Here is a 21196-nt window from a genome sequence, read left to right as displayed (position 1 = left end):
TTTGCACCAGTTTTGACCAGTTTTACGTGTTTATAACGAAAAAAGGAACTTGGCCAGTATCCATCCATCTTGACCCACTTATTCAGTTCTTGAGGTAAATCCGAGCTGTGTCCATAAAAACGGTCATCTGGTCATAACGCCATGTATTTTTAAGCGAGACGTAGTCAGAGCTTATATGTTGGCACGCATCGCATTCTTTTGGACGGGCAGCGTAGAGCTTTTGTCGCGCTGCGCTTATGTCGCGCACGATTCGCCGTTCTGTGGAAGGGAAATACAGTCTGGGAGGTAGTAAATAAGCACTGTGTGAGCATTGTATGAGCACTGAAATATCTGAACTGAACTTATGTGTGTGAGAGACGCGATAGGTCAAGGTTCTACATTAAATTTACGTATTGGTGAGCTTTGTTTAGGGCTGAACTAACATATTTGTGGGCTGAAATATTTGTGAAATTGAACTAGAATTGAAGTTGAGATAGCAGAAAGCAATGGAGAATAAATAGTGTACATAACGAAAAGGTGAGCTAGCTGAAGTTTTTTTCTTGATCAGAATTGGTTAATCTAGCTTGGATTATGGGCATGTACTAAAACCCGAAACAACGAAACGAAACGACCAAAACTAAACCCCCGAAACGAGCGAAACGAGCGAAACGAAACCACCGAAACGAGCGAAACGAACACAACGAAACGAGTAAAATAATAAGTAAATAAATGAATAAGTTAAAAAAAAAAAAGCAGCCTTGATCTCTGCCTCGTTGCTATGGCAACTTGATCTCGTACCTAGATCCACATGTGTGACATCGTTACATCTCAAACCTGAAAGATGGATGAGCGCAAGGGTGTCGACGACGACCACGAAGACATCGAGAAAAAGGTGAGTATTTTTCAAATTTTGCATGGCATTCTAGCTAAAATGCAATTTCAAAGAAAGGTTTCCTGGTCGTATCGTGGATTCTTAGGCGGTGGCGAATCGACAACGCCGAGCCCAGGATGTACGGAAACACAATCTCAAGAGTATCCGTGAAGCTGAGCGCCTAATAAGGAATTACTTTGAGAACTGCAGGAGTCACGAAGGCCTGACGTTAATATGATTAACGCCTGTCAAGTTGCCCTCGTTTTTCTTTAGAGATATATATTAAAGAAAGTCCTGGTTCGCACAAAGAATGCTGCAAAATCGTTCTCGAAAAGACCATTCGATTCGCCACCGTCTAGGAATCCACGATACGACCAGAAAACCTTTCGTTGAAATTAGATTTCTTGTTTTAGCTAGAATACCATTCAGAATGTGAGAATACCCACCTTTTTCTCGATGTCTTCCTGCTCGACACGCTTGCGCTCATCCACCTTTCAGGTTTGTGATGTCACGATGTCACACATGTGGCTTAAGAGCAGGATCTGGGTACGAGATCCGGTTGCCATAGTAACGTGCTAGAGATCAAGGCTTTTTTTAAACTTTTTTTTTTACTTATTTACGTACTATTTTACTCGTTTCGGTCGTTTCGCTTGTTTCGATGGTTTCGTTTCGATCGTTTCGGTCGTTTCGTTTCGGTAGTTTCGTTTCGTTGTTTCGGGTTTTAGTACGTGCCTGGATTATGGCGTCTTAAATAGAAACAGAGCGGCAGTTGGGCTACACAACATTTATATTTGAAACCAGTTGAGATTGCAGGAAGCAATGGGGAATAGTGTAACGAAAAGATGAGCTAGCTGAAGGTTTTGCTTTGATCAGAATTGGTTAATGTAGCTTAGATTATGATCTCTTTAATGGAAAACAGAGCAGCCGTTGGGTTACACAACATTTACATGAAAGCCAAAGAATACTCAAGTTATGTGAGAGGGAAGTTCTGGTTTATGCTATTGGTTTATATTTTACCTGGAGGCAATGTAATGTATCTTTCAACTTTAACAAAGGTAATTCGCTGAAGAACTTATCCTTTTGCTGTAATGCAATATCGGATAAATTTGCGCTCAACGGCAAACTGATAATACAAACACATCATCTATACATACAACTTCAGATCTACAAGCAAGTTGCACACGCGATAGGGTCAACAATAAATTTACGCATTAGTGAGCGCTGTTTAGCCCGGACTTTTTCCATTCAATTGAATGAGCACTGTCAGAGCAGTGTATGAGCTCTGAAATATCTGAACTTACCTATGAAACGTGAAATAAACTGTATTGGTGAAAGTCTGGATCCGCCACTGGATTTCTCTTGGGGACATGTATCACAATATTCTTTTACATTGTTTTGTTTCATAAAAATGTTTAAGTCTCACTGCCGGTCATTTCGAAGAGTAAACAAAAGGGAAAAAGGTGAATTGCATTATGCAGTTCAAAGAGGAACAATTGAACAAAAGGAACAAGTAAGTTTGGACTCTCAAAACCCAACTATGCAAAGCTACTTACAATACAGCTACTTCCCACACAGGTTGTATCTTACTTTTCTTTTAATTAAGCTTAACCATCAACCTGTCTGTTTATGTTCTAATTTTCTTGGAACAATTTTAGAAATAGCACGTACACGTCATCGCTTCTGCATGCATTGCATGCCGTTTATTTGTTTTCGAGTGTGATATAGATATATTAGTAATAAGAGATCATGAGCTAGCACCTGCACGTCTATTGCTAAAATCAACATTATTATATCAACGACCGAACATTTAGACAGTTTTCTGGTCCCTTTAATAAACTACGATTTGTTGATACGTTGCTTGATGGCCACAGTTTCTGTAAACAGAACTAAAAAATTACATTTACCGCTTCAAATTTCAAGCTAGCCTTTTCGCATCTACTGGTAATGATTAAGCGTAAAAGCTAATTTGTAAAGGTATCTATATATTTTTAAACATACAGCATTCTGAGTTGTAAGCACGAATATTAGACAACATTGGTCAACATTTGCAATCGCGTGCTCGCTAATAGTTTCAATCAACTGTCATTAGTTTTCGCCCCTGCTGCGAAGTCAATTTATCCCCCGGCGCGACGAGGGAGGGAGCGGGGAGGGGGCGCGGTACTTCCTTATAAGGGCTATACGAGTACATGCGGCCCCAAAGGGTATGGTTTTTCGGCCATTTTGGTCATAAATAGGGTTTCGACTTTTCTAGGAGTTCCCGCCCCGGGATTTGGCCATGTCCGGCCAATTCTGTTGTCCCATAAAATTTCAATCGTGTCTGCAATAGGACTGACTAACCTAGATTGCCCGAACCGCGCAGGAGAATATTGGTCCGCCCTCGGTCAGTATTCCACAGTACAGCCTATCCCACCTTTTATTTTCCGCCCTGGTTATGACTCTGTACTATCCAGTATGGCTTGTGTTTTTAGCCGATTAATCGGGCGCTCTGATTGGCTAACTGTAGGGGATTGTTGTCCCGAAATGCGCACGGGCCGATTATGGGCCTGCAAGCCATATAATAAACAACTGATTAACCTCGAACGTTCGGTCATTACGGGAAAATGTCAAACCTCGATCTTGCCATATTGTCAACTGCGTATTTTCGCGATTTCAAACTTTTCGCCATTAATTTTGGCAGTTTTATTATCAGAAAAAATAAAAAAAAGTTATTTGGCGGCTTTGTCGGGCTGCATCGAGCCGGAATAATTTTGCCCTTTGACAAAGCTTTTCGCGATATGGACCTCTCGCGGCTGAAAGAAGTATGTAATGACAGCCTGAGAGCAGTCGGAGCAGACTAATCCTATTCGAGATTTGGATCTCGAGGTTAGGAAGGAAGAAAAAAGGTGTCACCGTAAGCTTTTCTCACTATCAGTTCCTTCCCTCTCGGCAGTTTCTTTTCTCTTACCAGTTCTTTGTCCCTCAAAATCTTTTCCCCTCTTTTTCACGTAATTTTCTTTTCCCTTCGTTGTAATCCGGGGAAAGAAAACAGGATACAGGTTTCAGGAAACAAGAAAAAAGTAGTCAGAACACAGTAACTTGATTATCTATATAAGCACAAAAGACCTTTTTTTCCAGATGTCGAAGAAAAACAAAAAGCAATGAGTTTTGTCTTGGGTGCTAGGTAGTAAAAATTTTTAAGAGAATCAAGTGTGTAAATTTATTGTAAAACAAATAAAACAAAGTTCATCCGTGTTAAGTTAATCTGAGTCTTCTTCCTTCTTTACTTTCTTCTTCTTCTTCTTTTTCTTCTTTTCTTCACTCTTTGGCGTCTGTGGGGAAACAAAATTACAAGTTTAATAACTTTAATTGGAAATACTTCGCTGTTAACAAATTGACGTCTGTTTTTCATGCGTCTGTCCAGTTATTGAACATGAATTTCGCCAAAACATTGTCAAAGTAGCTGTGGATCCGCAGTATAATAACACTAGGGTTTCAACGGTATGAGGGAAAGAGGTGGCTAAACAACATTTTGCTATAAATTTTTATCAGTTTATGTATTAGGTTAATGCAACAAAGACCTTTTTATTATTCTTCACGTGCGTTTTGCCATTAACCGTTGCAATAATTTTAGGTGGGGCTGTAGAGATCCGTGCAATACATTACTGTATTGCCCAGTCCCTGTGTAGCATTTTCCCAGGGCTTCAGGGTCCAAACGGTCGGGAACAGACTTGTCGCCTCGGACCACGTGACCCGAAAATGATCGACCAAGGCGAATATTGAGGCCTAGGAACCAGGCTTTCCTTTAAACAGAAAGCATTGAAAACCGTCAAAAGGTCTATTTCTCACCGCAGCTGAGGTGTCCATTTCTTCGTCATCAGATTCTCGAACTTCCTCTTCCTTCTTCTTCTTTTTCTTCTTTTCTTTCTTTGTTTTCTTTGCTGGCGTTTCTGCATCATCTAAACAACGGAAGCAACAACTCAAAATGTTAAGAAGGATAAGTTAAGATAAAAACTAGCAAGACCTTCTCGGCGCTTGCTTTGTATTGGTTCACGCATCACCACAAGATTACTTGAGAGCAAAAGACACTTTCACAGTTAACTTTATTTCTCCAATTATAAACTTAACCTGATCATAGTCAACTCCACTACATTTTTTTTTTTTCAAATCTAATCTCTATATTCAAAATTACTCGAGAGAAAAAGGGACTTTCGCAGTCAACTTTATTTCTCCAATTATAAACTCAACGTGATCATAGTCAACTCCATTTTTTTTCAAATTTAAGCTCTATAATCTACTTATGCTCTAAATTCTTCCCTGCTCGGAACATTGGACACAGACCTTCCTCGGTGGTAAGCGTGCTCGGTGTAACTGGGACGCTGTGGCCTGGTGCCGCCTCTCCATTTTCCTCTGATCTCTTTCTCTTCTTTCCGGGTGTGGCAATTGTTGAGTCAGTAGCAGGGTTGTACGACATCACCACGCTGTTGTACAAAAGAGAAAACGAGATAAAATAAGTGAAAAAATTCTCTGCTGACAATTTTTTGGGGACACTTGTCAGAAGAATGATTAAAATGACATCTCTATTTGCAAGCTTATAATCAAGATTCATAATTTTGTTGAATGATCAAGAGAGGGTCTACGATCTGACACTGAAGATTTCAGAGGATAGAATACTCAACTGACTTCCTCGAAGAAACATAATTATGGCTGACTGGTTTTTAGTATCCATTATAAAATAGATAGGACCCCGCGCAAGCTGTCATTTGTCAAAAACTCATGTTTTATCAGAGTACAAAACATAGAAAAGGCGTGCTTTATTGTTTTTCGCCACGTTACCTCTATATCATCAAGCAAATGAAGAAGCCTAAGCCGTGTATTATACTGTGATAAAACACTCTGGGAATTTGAGAACACTCGAGAAATGTAGAAAACACTTGCCTGCGGCTCATGTTTTCTACATTTCAAGAGCTGAAAAGGGGTTTCTAGTGCTGCTTGTACAGGTCAAAGCACAAGGAAGTGAAATAGGTTGTGACTGTTTGTCTTCATACCTCTTGTTTTCGTACTTGTCCACTCGGGCTTTGGTCTTGCCAGTTCCACTGATTCTTCTTAGCTGCAAAAATAAAAATTCTAACTTACACTCGTTTTAAACTGTTACAGCCTCTTTCTAAAGACAGGCTGCATGACATACCCAGTCACGCAGACTATCTAATGATTGCAAATGTGGCCAATCACAACAAGCGAAAATTATGCCATCAGCTAATCAAAGCTTCAAGCAGAAACATGCAGCCTGTGCTTAGCAAGGTAACACATGGCAGGTACATCAACTGAGAGAAAACATGTCACAGGTGTCATAGTAAAGTTTAAAGTTTGCCTTATGACATCATCGACTAACAAACATTATTCACTTGACTCTAAAGATGACTTCTGTTCAGGTTGTCGAAATGTCAGTCACGAACAACAGTTCTTTTCAGAACTACATGTACCCTCAACCGGATGATCACACTATATGAACTAATGCCACAGGTGTGATGCAAACCACATCAAAATGTCACTTGTGCCATGGGCAGGAAAATAGATAACCATTGGTGATTGGGTTTCTTACATACCTGATTCTCTTCTAAGGATTTCAACCTCATTTCAAGCTTGGCTCTGTTTTCAATGCCCATAGCTGTTCCACTGTCTTCACCCAAGGCATCTACTCTTGCTGCAAGGGCTGTTTTGGCCGCCAGCATTCTGGAGATCTGTCAACAACAATTAAAAGGAGGAGAGGGACAAAAATCAGGCAGCAAAAATTACACCAAAATGCTCAGTGCAACAGACAAGAGCAATGTCAAATTGAAATTCAAATCATAATACCATGATAAAATAATTTATATTACACCATGCCATAAAAAATACAGCCAATCAGAATACAGGAAAGTTGTTGTATATTTGACAGTATTACATCCAACCTGCCCATCACGTGCAATATGTATGTGGCATTAACTGTGTTGGCCATTGTATTTTCTGCGGCATGGTATAAAATAGTTATGCAATACCCTCTCATGGTATACCATAGAATATCCCACTTGTCACTTGTGTTTTCTTAGTATACACACTTGCCTAGAGAAAATACAAGTGACTTGTCTTGTGAAAATTATTTGACGGTAGACAACTCGAAAGCATTGCATAACTACACGTAGCATGTATTTTGTTATGTTGTAAGTCTTGATTTACGGACCTTTCCCTTGTGCTTTGGTGTTGTTTGGCCCACAAGAGATGCATGGAAGATCAGACCATACTTGGGAGTATCATGTTTTGTCTTGAGTGCCCTGTTAACACAATAAACAATAAGGCAATTAACACTGAAACAAAATATAGCTTTTTACAGGAATATATTCCCCAGCATTGACTGAAGTGAGTTTCTGAATCATGCAATAATGTATAATGTAGAATCACACCTTTAGTTCAAGAAGACGTTCAAGACAAGCCACACTTAATCAAACTGAATCAAATATAGGCTGTGAAGCAAGTGTTCAAAAATGAAGGAAGAGCTTTCTCTACTTTCCTGCCATGCAAAAATTGAAGCTAGACTAGATCAGAATGTGGAAAGAGCTCTTCCTTTGTACCAGAATGCTTCTTACAAAGGCTAGGCTGAGTAGTTCACTGAAAACACAAAACAGAACAGAAATCAATCAAGGCATATGATTCCTTCCCAACCTGAACAATGCCTTTTCTGCTCCCAATATCTGAACTGTAGATGAAGGATGCTTGGCCAAGTTTAGAAGTGATCCTGTAATAGAACACATCCAAGTTGAAGCTACAAGGCATTTAATATCTCAGATAAAGTTAATGAATGTCTTTATTCTCAATATTTTTGTTTGTCATTGACCTGATACTGCACAGAGAATCTACATGCAGAGCCTAATCAGCCTCCCACTACCAAATTTTACAAGAAATGGGAGTCCTTGCATGCTCATTAGTCTAGAGCTACTGTAAACTGTAAAACCCATGAAATGAGGTACCTTAATGTAAGGCAACTTTCAAAGAAAATTCCCCTTCACTTTCACAATAAATGGAAAGTGAAGAGTTGTCATTGAATATTGCTAACAGGACAACTGGAGCTAAATTTTTGTCCCAGTTAGGTAGAAAAAACTATCCTGCGCACTTTCTTTTGAGGAGAATTTTTTCATTGTACAATAAAATTGGCCAATATTTTCAATGTCATGCAGATTACAATTCAGCAACAATTGTTCTGTCCTCTACAGCTTTTTTAACTTTCAAAATGATGTCAAAATTTTGCGGTGAAGAAAAATCCACCAGAGTTTTGAACATAAGATACCATTTTTGTTACCATTAGATAGCAGGCCATAGAAAAGTGTGGTTGACTTGACCATTAAACTATCAATTATCATTATAGAATAATGTTAACCTGCATGGGCAATGAGTCTGGCTCCAACAAGTTCCCCGACGAGTACAGTCAAGTTTGGAGCAATAGCTGTCATACGATTCTTGAGGTAATCATAAAGCTGAGCACGGTAATCAGTGATTTCAATCACCTAAAATAAATTTAAAGCATATAATTATATCTTCTCAAACAAGCAATAAAATCAATAATGAGAGCTGAGAAATAGACAATAGAAACGGATCAGGTTCAGTAGAATAAATACCTGATCACAGAGATAGATTATGTTATTTATGTCTTCTTCAGAAATCTGAAAAGGCAAGAAAATACAGTGACAAGCATTAACGACTAACAATAAGTGTTTATGAAGTTGTAGGTTAGATTTACATGACACAATGCAAACCATTTTCTTGCTGTATGCTTGCCCCATGTGGCAAATTCGTGCCACCAAAATTAGCCCTAAGCTCTCATGCATGCGGTATCTAAAAGGAATCGTTTCACCCTGTTACCGGCACAACTGACAGTTTTCCAGTTTTAGTTTCAAAATACCTCAGTTCCCATTGAAATCTCAGCAGCGGCTTTCACTTCCTCTTCAACTTCCTCAGGTAGAATCGCTGATAGATCAGTTTTTTCAGCATTCAAACGAGTGCCTGAAAGTATCATCAATGAGACAGAATGGGTATCATTATGGTCTACTATACCTTCGCACAACCCTAAGCAACACTTATCTCTATTTATTATGAGAATAATGCATCCCAGAGAGAAAATTATCCAGCTCAATATTATATTTTCTCATTTCACTCAGTGATTGCCAACCAATTCAAGTACGGATGGAATGTGAATAATTTTGGTTTAATCTTCACAAGATGCTGGATATACAGCAAACTAGATTGTTTATCAGTCAACATATTCTTTAATGACTGAAACAAGAACTTCTTTCAATTAGCAGACAGACAGCCTGCACTACTTGCACTGTATCTGTGGCACATGTTACAAGTCCATTCAGCTACTTGTTCGAATAATAAGTTTGACAACCTCCACAAATAGATGAATTGGTGTTTTACCCTTTTGAAGTGAAGGCAACAATATTGATTTTCTCAGTAGTTTTCAAACTCAGTGACAAAATGATTCTCCTACCCATAGTTTTGACAGTCTTGGCATAAGCTAAGTTGTCAGTGACTATCTTGCCCAGCTCAGGAAAATGCCAGCCATACCACTCACGACAGCGCATGATGTAGTTATTGAGTTCTTTGTCCAAGTCATCAAGTAAAGATATCGCCTGAACAATCATGGTATCCACTTTGTCAGGACTGAACTTGAGTTTATAGCGTGACAAGCTGAAAAAAGAAAAAACATTTTGCCAGTCAATGATCATTCATACTTGTTGACAATTAAGGTGGCCGAACACAGTTTTCAAGTGCCTATGCCTAATTCACCATTACTTTGGCATCCGTTTTTTGCAAGAGTCAAGGTTAACCACAGAAGGGTTTATTTTCGCATTTTGGCTATGGCGTGTGCTATTGCCATGGCAATGGGACTGGTTAAAAACAAGGCTTAAAAAATGGTTTTTGTTTATTTAAAAAAAAAGTCACTAGATTTTTTTCATAATTACAGTGCTCGACACTAACTTTTCAACTTACTAGCCAAGTGGCTAGTGACTACTTAGATGTTACTAGCCAAAAACATTTTTTCACTAGCCATGCGTTGAGGTTGGCTACTTTGTTACATGAAATTTTGGCGACACGTTTATTTTGCAATTTGGGGGTGCGCATATTTCGTGAAACTTAAAATTTTATTTTGAAGCACTTTAACTTTGCGTTTTTGAGTAACACAAAATTTGTTTCTTTTGCAATGTTACTTAAACATGTCTTTGAATTTAGTAAACTGACTTTATCAAAGGTACAATAATGTCTAAAGTAACAAAAATGCAATGGCGGGACTATATGTCAACAGTAACATAATGTGTCATGTTCTTGACACTTACTTATTCGTGTCACTTCAATTTTGTGATTTTTTTTATATCGCGAAATTTGCAAAATTAATGTGTCACAAAAATTTCAGGTAGGTCCAAAAACAGCAGGATGTACTAGCAAGACTTGAAAGCACAATGTAAACGACTCTCTTTAATACATAATGTTGGTAATTATACTGTACTTAAACTAGTTTCAAAAAAGTTCCACTTCCCGAAAAGACTTTCAGGACTCTGTTTTTCTCTGAGACTTCCTTGGGAAAATATTGAGACTACCAAGATGTCACTGTAAAAATTATCGAGACTTCTTCAGAGACAGGTGCCATAGAAATGTTTCAAAACGGTCACTCACGAAATTCCACTGCTAAAAACAGCTGATTTAAATGTCAGAGGAAATAAATCTTTGCATACAACGACAAATCCCCCATATATTGTTACGCTAAATGAAATGTTATCCCTTACTGTTCCGTACTATTTTGTGCATGAAAAAAATTCCTAACAAAAACAGAGCATTGCATCCCTTACTGTTCCGTACTATTTTGTGCATGAAAAAAATTCCTAACAAAAACAGAGCATTGATGTGTGCTTTCAGAAATTTGCTGTCTAGTTTGTAAAAAATTTCTTTCAACAAAATTAACATGTTCAGTTCCTCGTTTACGTACCACACAGCAAAAAGTAGACATACGTGTTGAACAGCACATGCCCGGTACCATGATATGTCCACAATGAAATTCTGACGCCGTTTCCGAGAACAGTGTAAATTTTGTGTTTGTCTTCCTTGAAGAAGACAAATTAGTTCAGCCAATTTCATTTTGTTGAAGAGCCAAAGTGGCTAGTGGAAATCGAAAACTTAGGAGCCAAAACTAAATTTGTACTAGTCTGAGGCTAGTTGGCTACCGTTAGTGTCAAGCCCTGTTATTTGCCCACTATGAATTGACATTAAATCCCTTCTGTCAACACTGTTCTAATAAAATTTTGATTCGCCGTAAATCGTTTTCACTGCATGTTCTGTATTATTAAAAATTCCCCATGTCAAAATTCAGATTTTTGTAATAGATCATTCACATGGTTTCTGAACTATTTTTTTTGCCAAATTTCTTGAAATTCTAACAACTGGATCATTAGAAATCGGCAAGTTTCAATTGGTCTCAATTTTTCGAGCAACTGCACATGCGCTGCATTTAACTGGGTTCTTTCGGTAACAAAGAAAAAGCTGAGAATTGCTGGGTTCTTTGCATCATTACCTTTTGTAATATAATTTATCTTTGTAATGAAAGACTAAAGCTATCAATACACTGCATTCAAATATAGAGAAAACTGGTACAGATAATGATCGCTGGATCGCTCTATTGATGGCACATTTTCCAATCCTTGCGCGCGCATTGAATTGCATCAGCAAAAGCGCGTGCGAGAACTGTGTTCGGCCACCTTAACACCTTCAGATGGTGATACAAAACTGCTTCAACTCCCAGGTGCAGATCCATACTGGTTTCCACTGTTTTACAGAAATCAGTCAGATTTTTTAGAGTGACTTAGAAACCCAGGAAAGGAGACAAAAGGGAGTTAAATTCTGAAACATTGCCTGCAGAGCACGTCCCAAGATCTCCCTAGAAACTTGTGCCTTTGACACTCAGTTTTTTTGGAAATCAGTCACCTCTTATCCTAGATCTACACCTGATTCCAATATTAAAAAGGTAATTCTCCTAACTGAAAATTATGTTACTCTTATACATTTCCTTCCATGTTAGTTCTGAGAATATGGTGGTACATCAAGACAGTTTTCTCTAGTTTCAGTGATTTTCTTTTAGTTGTTTTCACCTCCTGTCTGCTTGACAATGTATTGATAGTTAACATAACAAAAAAACTGCATGCTGATCATTGATGGAAAATTAAACATGGGGTGAATGGTGGTAGGGGGGCCAAATGGGAGGGATGGTTGTCCCCCCCCCCCTCTCCCAAAAATAGCTAACCACTGGAACAATAATATTTGGCATTTATACACATGTAGAAGACTATTCCGTTGAATATCTTCTCCTAACATACTCAATGGTGAAAAACAACTCACACATAACTATGATTATCATAATTATTATTAATACCATATTTTTTTCCCTTATTTTTTGGAGAACAATAACACAAGGAATAACCTACACATTACCTCAATGTACCCACCTGTGTGCTAATCCTAAAGCCATTGCACTCATTTCTTTGTTAGGGAGACCTGCAAAGAAGGATGACAAAATAGAAGCTTTGATGCCATCCACTGGCAACATAGGTTAATAGCATCATTTATTGATGTGAAGAATATATGAAATACATGTATATATGAAATAATTCATTTATTGTTAATTCAGCAATGAGTGTAGAAGGGGGTTAGATTGCAATTACTGGGACGCTAGTTCTGTTTCTTTCCCTCATCACGTCTTGTACTACTTATTTAATTTAATTTAATTTATTTCAATTTATTTATGGGCCTATTTCAAGTTAGTTATTTGTCTATTTGAATTTACTTGTTCTTGTATTTTTGTGATGAATTCAATAAACTAAACTAAACTAATTAGGAATCAACAACAAAATAATAAACAAATTCCCTTTTCAAGGACTTTTAGGGCCTTGAACTATGATTTCCAAAAGTGACGACTTTCTTTCAAGGTGTATGCAAGCCCTGTATGAAAACCTGCTGAATCAGACAACAATTTGGGTGAAAACTTAACATCTGGCCCCAGTTAACATTGCTTTAATGCTGGATAACACTATCCTCCAGACAAATCGCTATCCAGTGGAGAAGAGTTAAAAAAACAAATCACACTGTTCACTGGATAAGATTTATCCGATGGATCGTGTTATCGACCTTTTGAACAACCTTGGCCTAAAATTACACAGCAATATGAATGCTGACACAACAGCTAAGACATTGAATTCCTGCTTACACAACAGAACATATTTATTTGCTGATTACCTGTGATGAGGCTGTTTAGCTGCAGCCTAATACCTCGCATGAGCTCCTGAACTGCTGAGCTCGATACACAGTTCAAACTAAGCTTCTCCTGAAATTCAAACAAATCAAAGATAATTTGGGTATTAAAATTTAAAAGGAAACTTTAGCATCTTGCCCAAGGCCAAACCAACTGACCAGCTGACCCAGCTGACCAGCACTAGAACCTGGGTCACTAGATCCAAAGTCTAAGGTGCTAAACATTAGGCCATGATGTCTCCCATGACTTTATGTACATGTATAGCTGGGCCTAATACAGAATTTTAGAGAAGGGGGTTCAAGATACCGACTGCCAAGGGGGATCCCCTGTAGGGGGTCCAAGGTCATCCTTCCCAGTAAAATTTTTAAGATTGAGGTCCTCAGAAATGGGATTCCCAGCATTCTCAGTAGTCAGCATGTTATAATGTCTCTCTGTTTTTTTAACCCAACCCCACTTGATCTGCCCCAGTATAGATAAATATTATGCTCGACCAAATGAATACAGTTCGTCTGTTACCATTTTGATAGTAATCAGCAGTTCTATGCACTGAATAAACTAGAGAAAATGGTATGGCATAATACACTGATATACATGGACACGTAGGTATATTGCCGATATTGCAATAAAGTTCTTATTAATGTAGTCCACTACCATCTAGAATCCCCGTCTACTCCATGGACTCGGCCAGTTACTCTGCTGAGCTTTTCAGCTGATTTGTTAGAAAAAGATGGTGAAATCAGCCACTTTCTACAACAAAAACGGTCTGTTGCAAAACTTTCTGAAAACCCTGAGATAATTGCTAACGTAAGGCTGCTCACCTTGATAACACCTCCCAGCTTAGCATCAGCAACAGCCAATTCTTGATGAATGTCTTTGGCAACGATTTTCTTTAAAACCTTTTTAAGACTCTTACTCATTTTGCCTTCCACTGTAGCTGTTGCAGCTGAGGATGAAAATAAACAATGACTCTCAATCATTTTTATCATATTCCTTTGTTTCAAATTGCTAACAACCAACAGAGCTCATTTTGTGAGAGGTATGGCAGCCCAGTGAGTATACATGCAGAATGGGTTGCAGGAGGTGGGATTCTGTCCCAAGGGGGAGGGGTACTCGGCAAAGTTTTGGGTAGTGGTGTGCAGTCCAAACCTTGAAAATCAGACCAAAAATCTGTGATTTTTCATACCCAATTTCAGACCTGAGCCAAAAATCCATACCCCATTTCGGACCTCTGAAATTAGTGCACACCTCTAATATATGACCACAACTAACCAGAAATGGCTTCCATTTGCACAAACATTTGAGAAGGACCACAGAAAAAATGCCCAGTGCCGAGCCAGAGTGAAAAAAATACCCAATTTCAGACCAAAATTGGTCAAAATCACACCCTTTGTAGCTGTACATATCTCTATAGCCCATGAAAGGGAGTAACCCCAGGGGATTGTGGAAAGCTAAAAAGCTACAGGAGATGGTAAGCATACTGGTTTGAATGATTATATGTAAGTTTTAAGCGCAAAATAAAAAATCATACTGTACAAAGTGAACAAATGAAGAGTAACTAACCTGCTAAGGCCTCAGTTGTGTCATTGAACTTTTCAAAATGCTTTAGCTTAACCCTGTAAAACACAAATTACTGTTAGATAACAAGCAAGCCCCTTCATAATTATGCATACAATTACTGTAACACAATCTAATGCTTTTCAAACACAAATAACATCAGACACGAAGGCTTACACTTGACTCGCAGCATCTGGTGTCTCAAAATCCTTATAAAGGTTGTCAATTTTCTGAAGTTTCTTCTCATCTAGGAGCTAAAAAAATACAAACTTTAGATGTACATTTCCAAAACGATCGATGCTAGCAAGTCCTATGAACACGAGAATGTACGGCTTCAAAACGAGCAAAATCAAGGTTTTCTGACTACTAAACGACAAGACACTTACCTTAAAAATTGCATACCCTGCTGGCGTTTCGAATAATACCAACATGGCTAATGAAAGGTTAAAATTTTGCACTCAAAACTAAACACACAACATGGGCAGCCCTGATAAAATTGCACGTGGAAGAGAATTTACCAGCGGACTAGTTACCAGGCCACCACCAACAAGTCACATGATCATGCAGATGATAAATATGCTCACTGGGAGATTTTCTAAAAACAGGTGAGTTTGTGTAGTTGTTTTGTCTTTTCGATTGCGGTTTTCACGCCTTTAAAATTTATTTTCTGGATCAAAATGGTACTTCAAGAGATTTTATTCGGCACTTTAATCGCCTGCTCCTTTTTGCACGTCGATGCAAAGCGAAAAGAAACCGTAATCCTGGTTTCGTTTGATGGCTTTCGATGGGACTATCTCGACATGAATCGAACGAACACGGACCATTTTAACTCCATCGTGAAGGATGGGGTGCGAGCCAAGTATGTAAGGAACGTTTTTCCAACGGTAACATTTCCTAATCATTATACAATTGTGACGGGGCTTTACCCCGAGAGCCATGGAATTATATCAAACTCGATGTACGACCCAATTGCAGACGCTACCTTCAGCATGCGAACGAACGATTCAAAATGGTGGAACAAATTTGCTGAACCTCTGTGGGTGACCACCGAAAAGCAGGGACAAAAAAGTGGCATGTGTTATTGGCCGGGTTATGATGTCGATTACAACGGTTGTAAACCATCCTTCACCCCAAGTGGGTTGAGATTTAAAAGACCCTTTGTAGATCGGTTTGATGATACCATGCCTTGGAAATCGCGTGTCGATTTGATCATGTCATGGTTAAAGAACCCTGATCCACCGACGTTTGTCACGTTGTATTTTAACTCTCCTGACGAAGCTGGTCATTGCTGTGGGCCAGATTCAGTTAACGTTACGGAAGAAATCAGGAAGAATGATGAAATTACAGGGTACTTATTGCAACAACTGGACAAAGACAACTTACTGGACAAAGTTAATTTAATTGTCACGGCAGATCACGGGACAGGAACCTTTAATTCAAGCACAGTTATTAATGTCGAAGAATTTCTTCCCTCTAGTAGTGAATATACTATGTGGGTAAATGCGGGAGCTTACTTTCTTTTAAATGCTATTGATGTGACAAAAACTTATAATCGCCTTAGGAAGGCTGGACAAAAACACCCTCAACTAAAGGTTTACCGCAAAGAAGAGCTACCAGATGAGCTTCATTTTAAACACAACAATCTTGTACCTGAAATCATTGTGATCATGGATGAGGGTTGGATTGCACACATTTCAGATGATGATGAAGATGTCTCCAAACATGTTACGTTCACTAAAGGGGCGCATGGTTGGATCCCATCTGCGTCGTCAATGCATCCTTTCTTTATAGCACGTGGCCCAGCTTTTAAACAAGGTTATAAGTCTGGTCCAATTGATATGGTAGATATCTACCCCTTGATTTGCCATTTGCTAAACATAGAACCGTTACCAAACAATGGATCACTTGACCGAATTGCCCATCTTCTTAAAGTATCACCTTCGTCAAGCTCAGATACGCATCATTGGCTCAATACTGGAGAAATTATTGCAGTTGTTATTGGTTCAGCAATAGCTATTACAGTTTGTATGTATGCAGTGCTAATGGTTTGGAAGGATCGCCGGCATGTAAATAGACAACGACAGCCTACAGATGGTGCTGTGCCTCTGCTATTTGGCGACCCAGACGATGAGAATGTTGCTTAGGATTAAACGGGGGTGGGGGAAGGGGGTGGTGAATGGTAAATGCAAGACTTTGAGAGAAGACGAAACCAGCACTTTCCTTTGCGAGCCAGAGACATTTTGAACCCTTCATTTGCAAGACCAAGAGTTACTTCTAAGTGTTTTAAATACAAGCTTGAGATGTTCAGGTTCTAAGACGGTTAGATGTCACTTATATTTATATGAAAAAAGAATCAAACAAATCGGTACTGTGAGACAACTTTCCGAAAATATTGAGACTATGAGACTCACATAACCACTAAAAAAAAACTGTGAGACCTGTCAGATTCAACAAAAAGTTTGCATATCCCATGGTTTTTGAAGGACATACGCTAGCCTTAAAGGGATAGTTTCATAGTTTGGCACATGTGCAAATTATGAATTAGTCCACCCAATGCCATTGTTGATAAACCAACAGCTGTGAGAAGGTAACACATCTGTCCAGTCCAGAGTAAAACCATCTGGCTAGAAAACAAAATGCAATGCTCAATGCTAAATTCAACATTTTTTTGTGTAAGTACGTTGACATCTTCATTGAAATTTGTGCATCAGTCATTCTGCCAGCCTTCGAGTGGCCATATGGCTGTATAAAGGCTTTAATTCTGCTTTCACAAAATTAGTCTACGAGTACTGAAAATGGACACGTTGTACATGTAGTTGATACAAAAATGTATGTGTACTTTATACATGGAGTCGGAATGTGCCAAAGGAATTCTAATGAGAAAACTCACCTTTATTGTCATGTTTTTTGCAACTGACTGAGAAATTTTCAAAGGCAAGTTTCCCGCAAGAGTCATCTAAATGCTTCCAATTGTCTTATAAACAATGGGTTAACATCGTAGCTTGCACATGCCCCAAGCTGTGGTACCTTCCCTTTAAAAGTTTCATTTAATATTGATAAAATTAAAATGGTAATAATGGTAATTCACAAACATTGCTTCTCCTAAGCAGTTACTTCAAGCAACTGAGCTTAATTAGTCAGAGTAGTTGGCCAATTTCACTATTTGCGGGCCACATTTGACCTTGAACACTGGCGCTTATCTCTGGTTTCAGTGGCATGCCTAATAGCAGCGACTGGGAACATTACTCGCACCCCTGGATGCGATGCTAGTTCATGGTGGGATTACCCCCCAGCATTGAATTCACCATTACCCATTCATACACCTGGGTGGAGAGGCACTGTGAGAGTAAAGGGTCTTGTCCAAGAGCACAACACAATGTCCAGTCCTTATTCAGACACTCAGCTCTGTAAGTTTTTAATATCGGTTTTCAATGGAATGGAGAACCACAAGTTGGAGTTTTTCTGACGCACAATGCGTGAGGGGTAGATTCTTGCAGGAAGTCTATTTGTAACTACCAGGTAAAGTATTGATTGAAATGCTTTTGATATTTGTGTAAAAGGTGCAAAATGATTTTTATTAATACCATAGTTTTCCTATAGCAACCATCTGGCTGGGGTTGCTCCAAAGGTGGATAATGCTCTCCACCAGATAAATACATCACTATCCAGTGGATAGCATGGTTTCGTTTTGTCAACACTTATCCACTGGATGACAATTTATCCATTGGATAGCGTTATTCAGCCTTCAAACAACTGAGGCCTGGTATAAGTGGTCAACATCCTATAGCAAGTGTGACTGTAAATTACATTTTTTCTATACCATGATTACCAGGGGTGTAGCTAGCCTTTAACCCACTGCTTAACAGGAATTTCTGTAAACATTTTTTTTTGTAGCCGAGAGGCCATAATTTCTTTTTCTTTCTTTTCAATAGCGAATCACCATTATATCGTTTTATTTTGAAAAACAAAATAATGACTTTCAATCTCACACATGAAAAAATGCTGAAAGGTTATTAACAAAGCAGATCTTTGAAATAGTTTTGCACACGAAAATTTAGTTGACTGTTGTGTTTGTTTTGGACATTGGCAAAATTTTGATATACGACTTACGCTGTAAATTTTGGGCTTAAATGGAAAAAATGGCTGGCTACACCCCTGATTAGGTTTTATATCACAGACCTTCAGATTGCAGTACAAATACAAGATTGAGTAAAAGACTTTCAAATTTCAATTTAGTTACAGGGTGTTGTATGTCCCAGGAGGCTTCACTTCTTGCCATCGTTGACCAATTGAACAGAGGACTTTCAGAATAAGATTGGTGTCAAATGTGAGAATGAAAAGAATAGGCTCTTAGTTTGAAAACTTGTACTCCATCATAATAAATCTCATGCTCCTACTCCAATCTAAAGGTAGTTATTGTTGTCTGCACAATTAACTACAAAATATTACTCAAGGTTTTGAAGTAAAACATGGAAAAATTGAAATAGACTCATATTGTACATAAATATCAAATAATTTAGAATAAATAATACTTGTTGCAGGATAAAGGAACAAAGAATATCGACCCGTCCGAACGTCGAGATTGAATTTACATGGAAATAGAATAATAAATAGTTGTTTGATGGATAAGAAATTAAAGTGTTTTGCAGTAATAAAGCATCAACAGTGTATATAGTTTTATTAACAGGTATTAGTCTAAGAATTTTGTGAGTTTTGTGCAGAAAAACTTTGACACTGGATCTTTCAGCATCTAAAGATCCTTAGAGATAAGATCTTTCAAGGATTCTTAAAGATCTTTATTTAAAGTCATATTGAGGTATTTACTGTCTAAGAATCTCAAGACTTCTGTGCTGAAAAACTTCTCTGGATCTTACAGGATCTAAAGATCCTTAAAGACCTTTAATCAAAATCTTATTGAGGTATTTCTGCCTAAGAATATTAAGACTTCTGTGCTGAAAACCTTCACCGGGTCTTACAGGATCAAAAGATCCTCAAAGATCTTTATTTAAAATCATATTGAGGTATTACTGTCTAAGAATCTTAAAGTGCCACTGAAACGAAATTTTCGTATGTGAGATTTTTGCTTAGTAATAAAGTTTCAACCTTACTTGGAAACACTGCAGACTTTTTTTTCCCATACGGTAAGCGAAAACTGCTTTTTCAGCCGTTCGAAGTTGGCTGGTTAAGCCCAAAATTGGCGGCCATCTTGGCGCGGCCAAAACAGCCTAGTGACGTCACTGGTTGTATTGCTTTCATGCCGCGCTGAAAATTTAGAGTGATTATGGGAGAAGAGAATACTGTTCGAAGCCCCCCAAAAAACATCTTAAGGACATCTCAGGGCTGTAAAGCAGATAATAACAGTAGCCTTAGACATGAAAAGGTGGAGAGTCGATCCTGGGGCTTTTCAGTCTATTTAATTGGATATTTTATGTAAGCAAGCAAACGAGTGGGAGTTCTTAGATCGCAAAATGATCGGGACTCTTAGTGAAATGGCCAGCACTCAATTAAACAATATCTACACTCATAAAGTAAAAGAGACATGAAAACAAGAGAAAGCGGCTTTTGAAAATGTATTCCGGAGTGCTGCTGCACGAATCGTAGCAACAACGTTTCGAGTTTTCGAGTCGCTTCGCTTCGAGGAAACCGGACGCTTTGTGAGTTTCACCGATTGTGCCACAGTGACCTTTAGTCTAGTTGTATCTGCTACATCCTACAAGTTATCACAACAGCAACAATTTAAGAAACCCTCTTCTTTTATATGAGGGAGCGAATTTAAACTATAAAGGTAAACTTAGCTGCCATGACCCTACAATTATATGTTTTCAGGAAACGAGAGAAAGCGTGACAATGTCGGCGGCGAAAGGTCATATATGCAAATTAGTTCAAATTCTGTTTAATAAACCTTCGAAAGGAGTGCAAACTGGTGACGTTTAACGGATTGCTTTGAACTTGAATACTATTAAATGAAGATCATAGACATAAGTATGTGCTAAAGAACTCCAAGTTATCCATCGACCGTGAAATATTACAATTGCGAGATACGTGTAAAAGAGAAGCGAAATTCCGGCTTTGTTTACACTGATACGTATGCGGCGATAAAGCAAACCCTGCTGCGGATCACAATTTTCAAAGATACATTTTGTCTACCACAAGAACTCTCACTTATTAGTATCATAAAAAGATGCTCTCTGTGTGCAAAGAAGTACTCGACTCAAAGCTTGTGGACCGTTAATAACTTCATGATTGTGCGGATGGCTGATGCGCTTACGGCTTTTAATGCAGCAAAGTTGCCGAGGATATATTCGAACCTTGTTAATAGACCTTAGATAAACGTGAGAATCCAAATTTCAGAACCAGGCTGAAAACAGACGACGAAATATCGTGTTTAGGCTTCAGGACGTGATACAAAAGTTGCCACACTCGTCTTCGAAATCTCCAATCGAGTACTCAAGATGTTCGAAAAGTATACTGAGCTGTTCTAAATCTGT

At 38.5% G+C, this 21196-nt stretch overlaps 2 protein-coding genes across 2 annotated transcripts; one reads left to right on the top strand and one right to left on the bottom strand.

Annotated features, from left to right (window-relative positions):
* Nucleotides 1–4032: 4032 nt before the first annotated feature.
* LOC145470652 (nucleolar protein 58-like) lies at nucleotides 4033–15204 on the bottom strand. The gene is made up of 17 exons (XM_081454469.1): nucleotides 15095–15204; nucleotides 14886–14962; nucleotides 14715–14767; nucleotides 13973–14097; nucleotides 13139–13226; nucleotides 12352–12400; nucleotides 9348–9547; nucleotides 8760–8860; nucleotides 8476–8520; nucleotides 8238–8364; nucleotides 7526–7598; nucleotides 7047–7137; nucleotides 6433–6567; nucleotides 5875–5936; nucleotides 5168–5307; nucleotides 4676–4785; nucleotides 4033–4158 (listed from the first exon to the last, which is right to left on the bottom strand). Exons 1-17 carry the CDS (start codon nucleotides 15137–15139, stop codon nucleotides 4087–4089), a joined length of 1593 nt encoding a protein of 530 aa, XP_081310595.1. The 5' UTR covers nucleotides 15140–15204; the 3' UTR covers nucleotides 4033–4086.
* An 87-nt stretch (nucleotides 15205–15291) lies between these two features.
* Nucleotides 15292–18399, top strand: LOC145470654 (bis(5'-adenosyl)-triphosphatase enpp4-like). The gene has a single exon (XM_081454472.1). It carries the CDS (start codon nucleotides 15386–15388, stop codon nucleotides 16850–16852), a length of 1467 nt encoding a protein of 488 aa, XP_081310598.1. The 5' UTR covers nucleotides 15292–15385; the 3' UTR covers nucleotides 16853–18399.
* Nucleotides 18400–21196: the final 2797 nt, after the last annotated feature.

Source organism: Orbicella franksi, chromosome 15, assembly GCF_964199315.1.
Source record: "Orbicella franksi chromosome 15, jaOrbFran1.1, whole genome shotgun sequence".
NCBI lineage: Eukaryota > Metazoa > Cnidaria > Anthozoa > Scleractinia > Merulinidae > Orbicella > Orbicella franksi.
This window is presented reverse-complemented; position numbering and strand designations above follow the sequence as displayed.

Coding starts and splice junctions, on each gene's coding strand:
- LOC145470652 (XM_081454469.1), bottom strand. CDS start 15,139: ATGTTGGTATTATTCGAAACGCCAGCAGGGTATGCAATTTTTAAG. Junction 14,963..15,094: donor CAGGGTATGCAATTTTTAAG/GTAAGTGTCTTG, acceptor GTATTTTTTTAG/CTCCTAGATGAGAAGAAACT. Junction 12,401..13,138: donor GCTAAACAGCCTCATCACAG/GTAATCAGCAAA, acceptor CCTTCTTTGCAG/GTCTCCCTAACAAAGAAATG.
- LOC145470654 (XM_081454472.1), top strand. CDS start 15,386: ATGGTACTTCAAGAGATTTTATTCGGCACTTTAATCGCCTGCTCCTTT.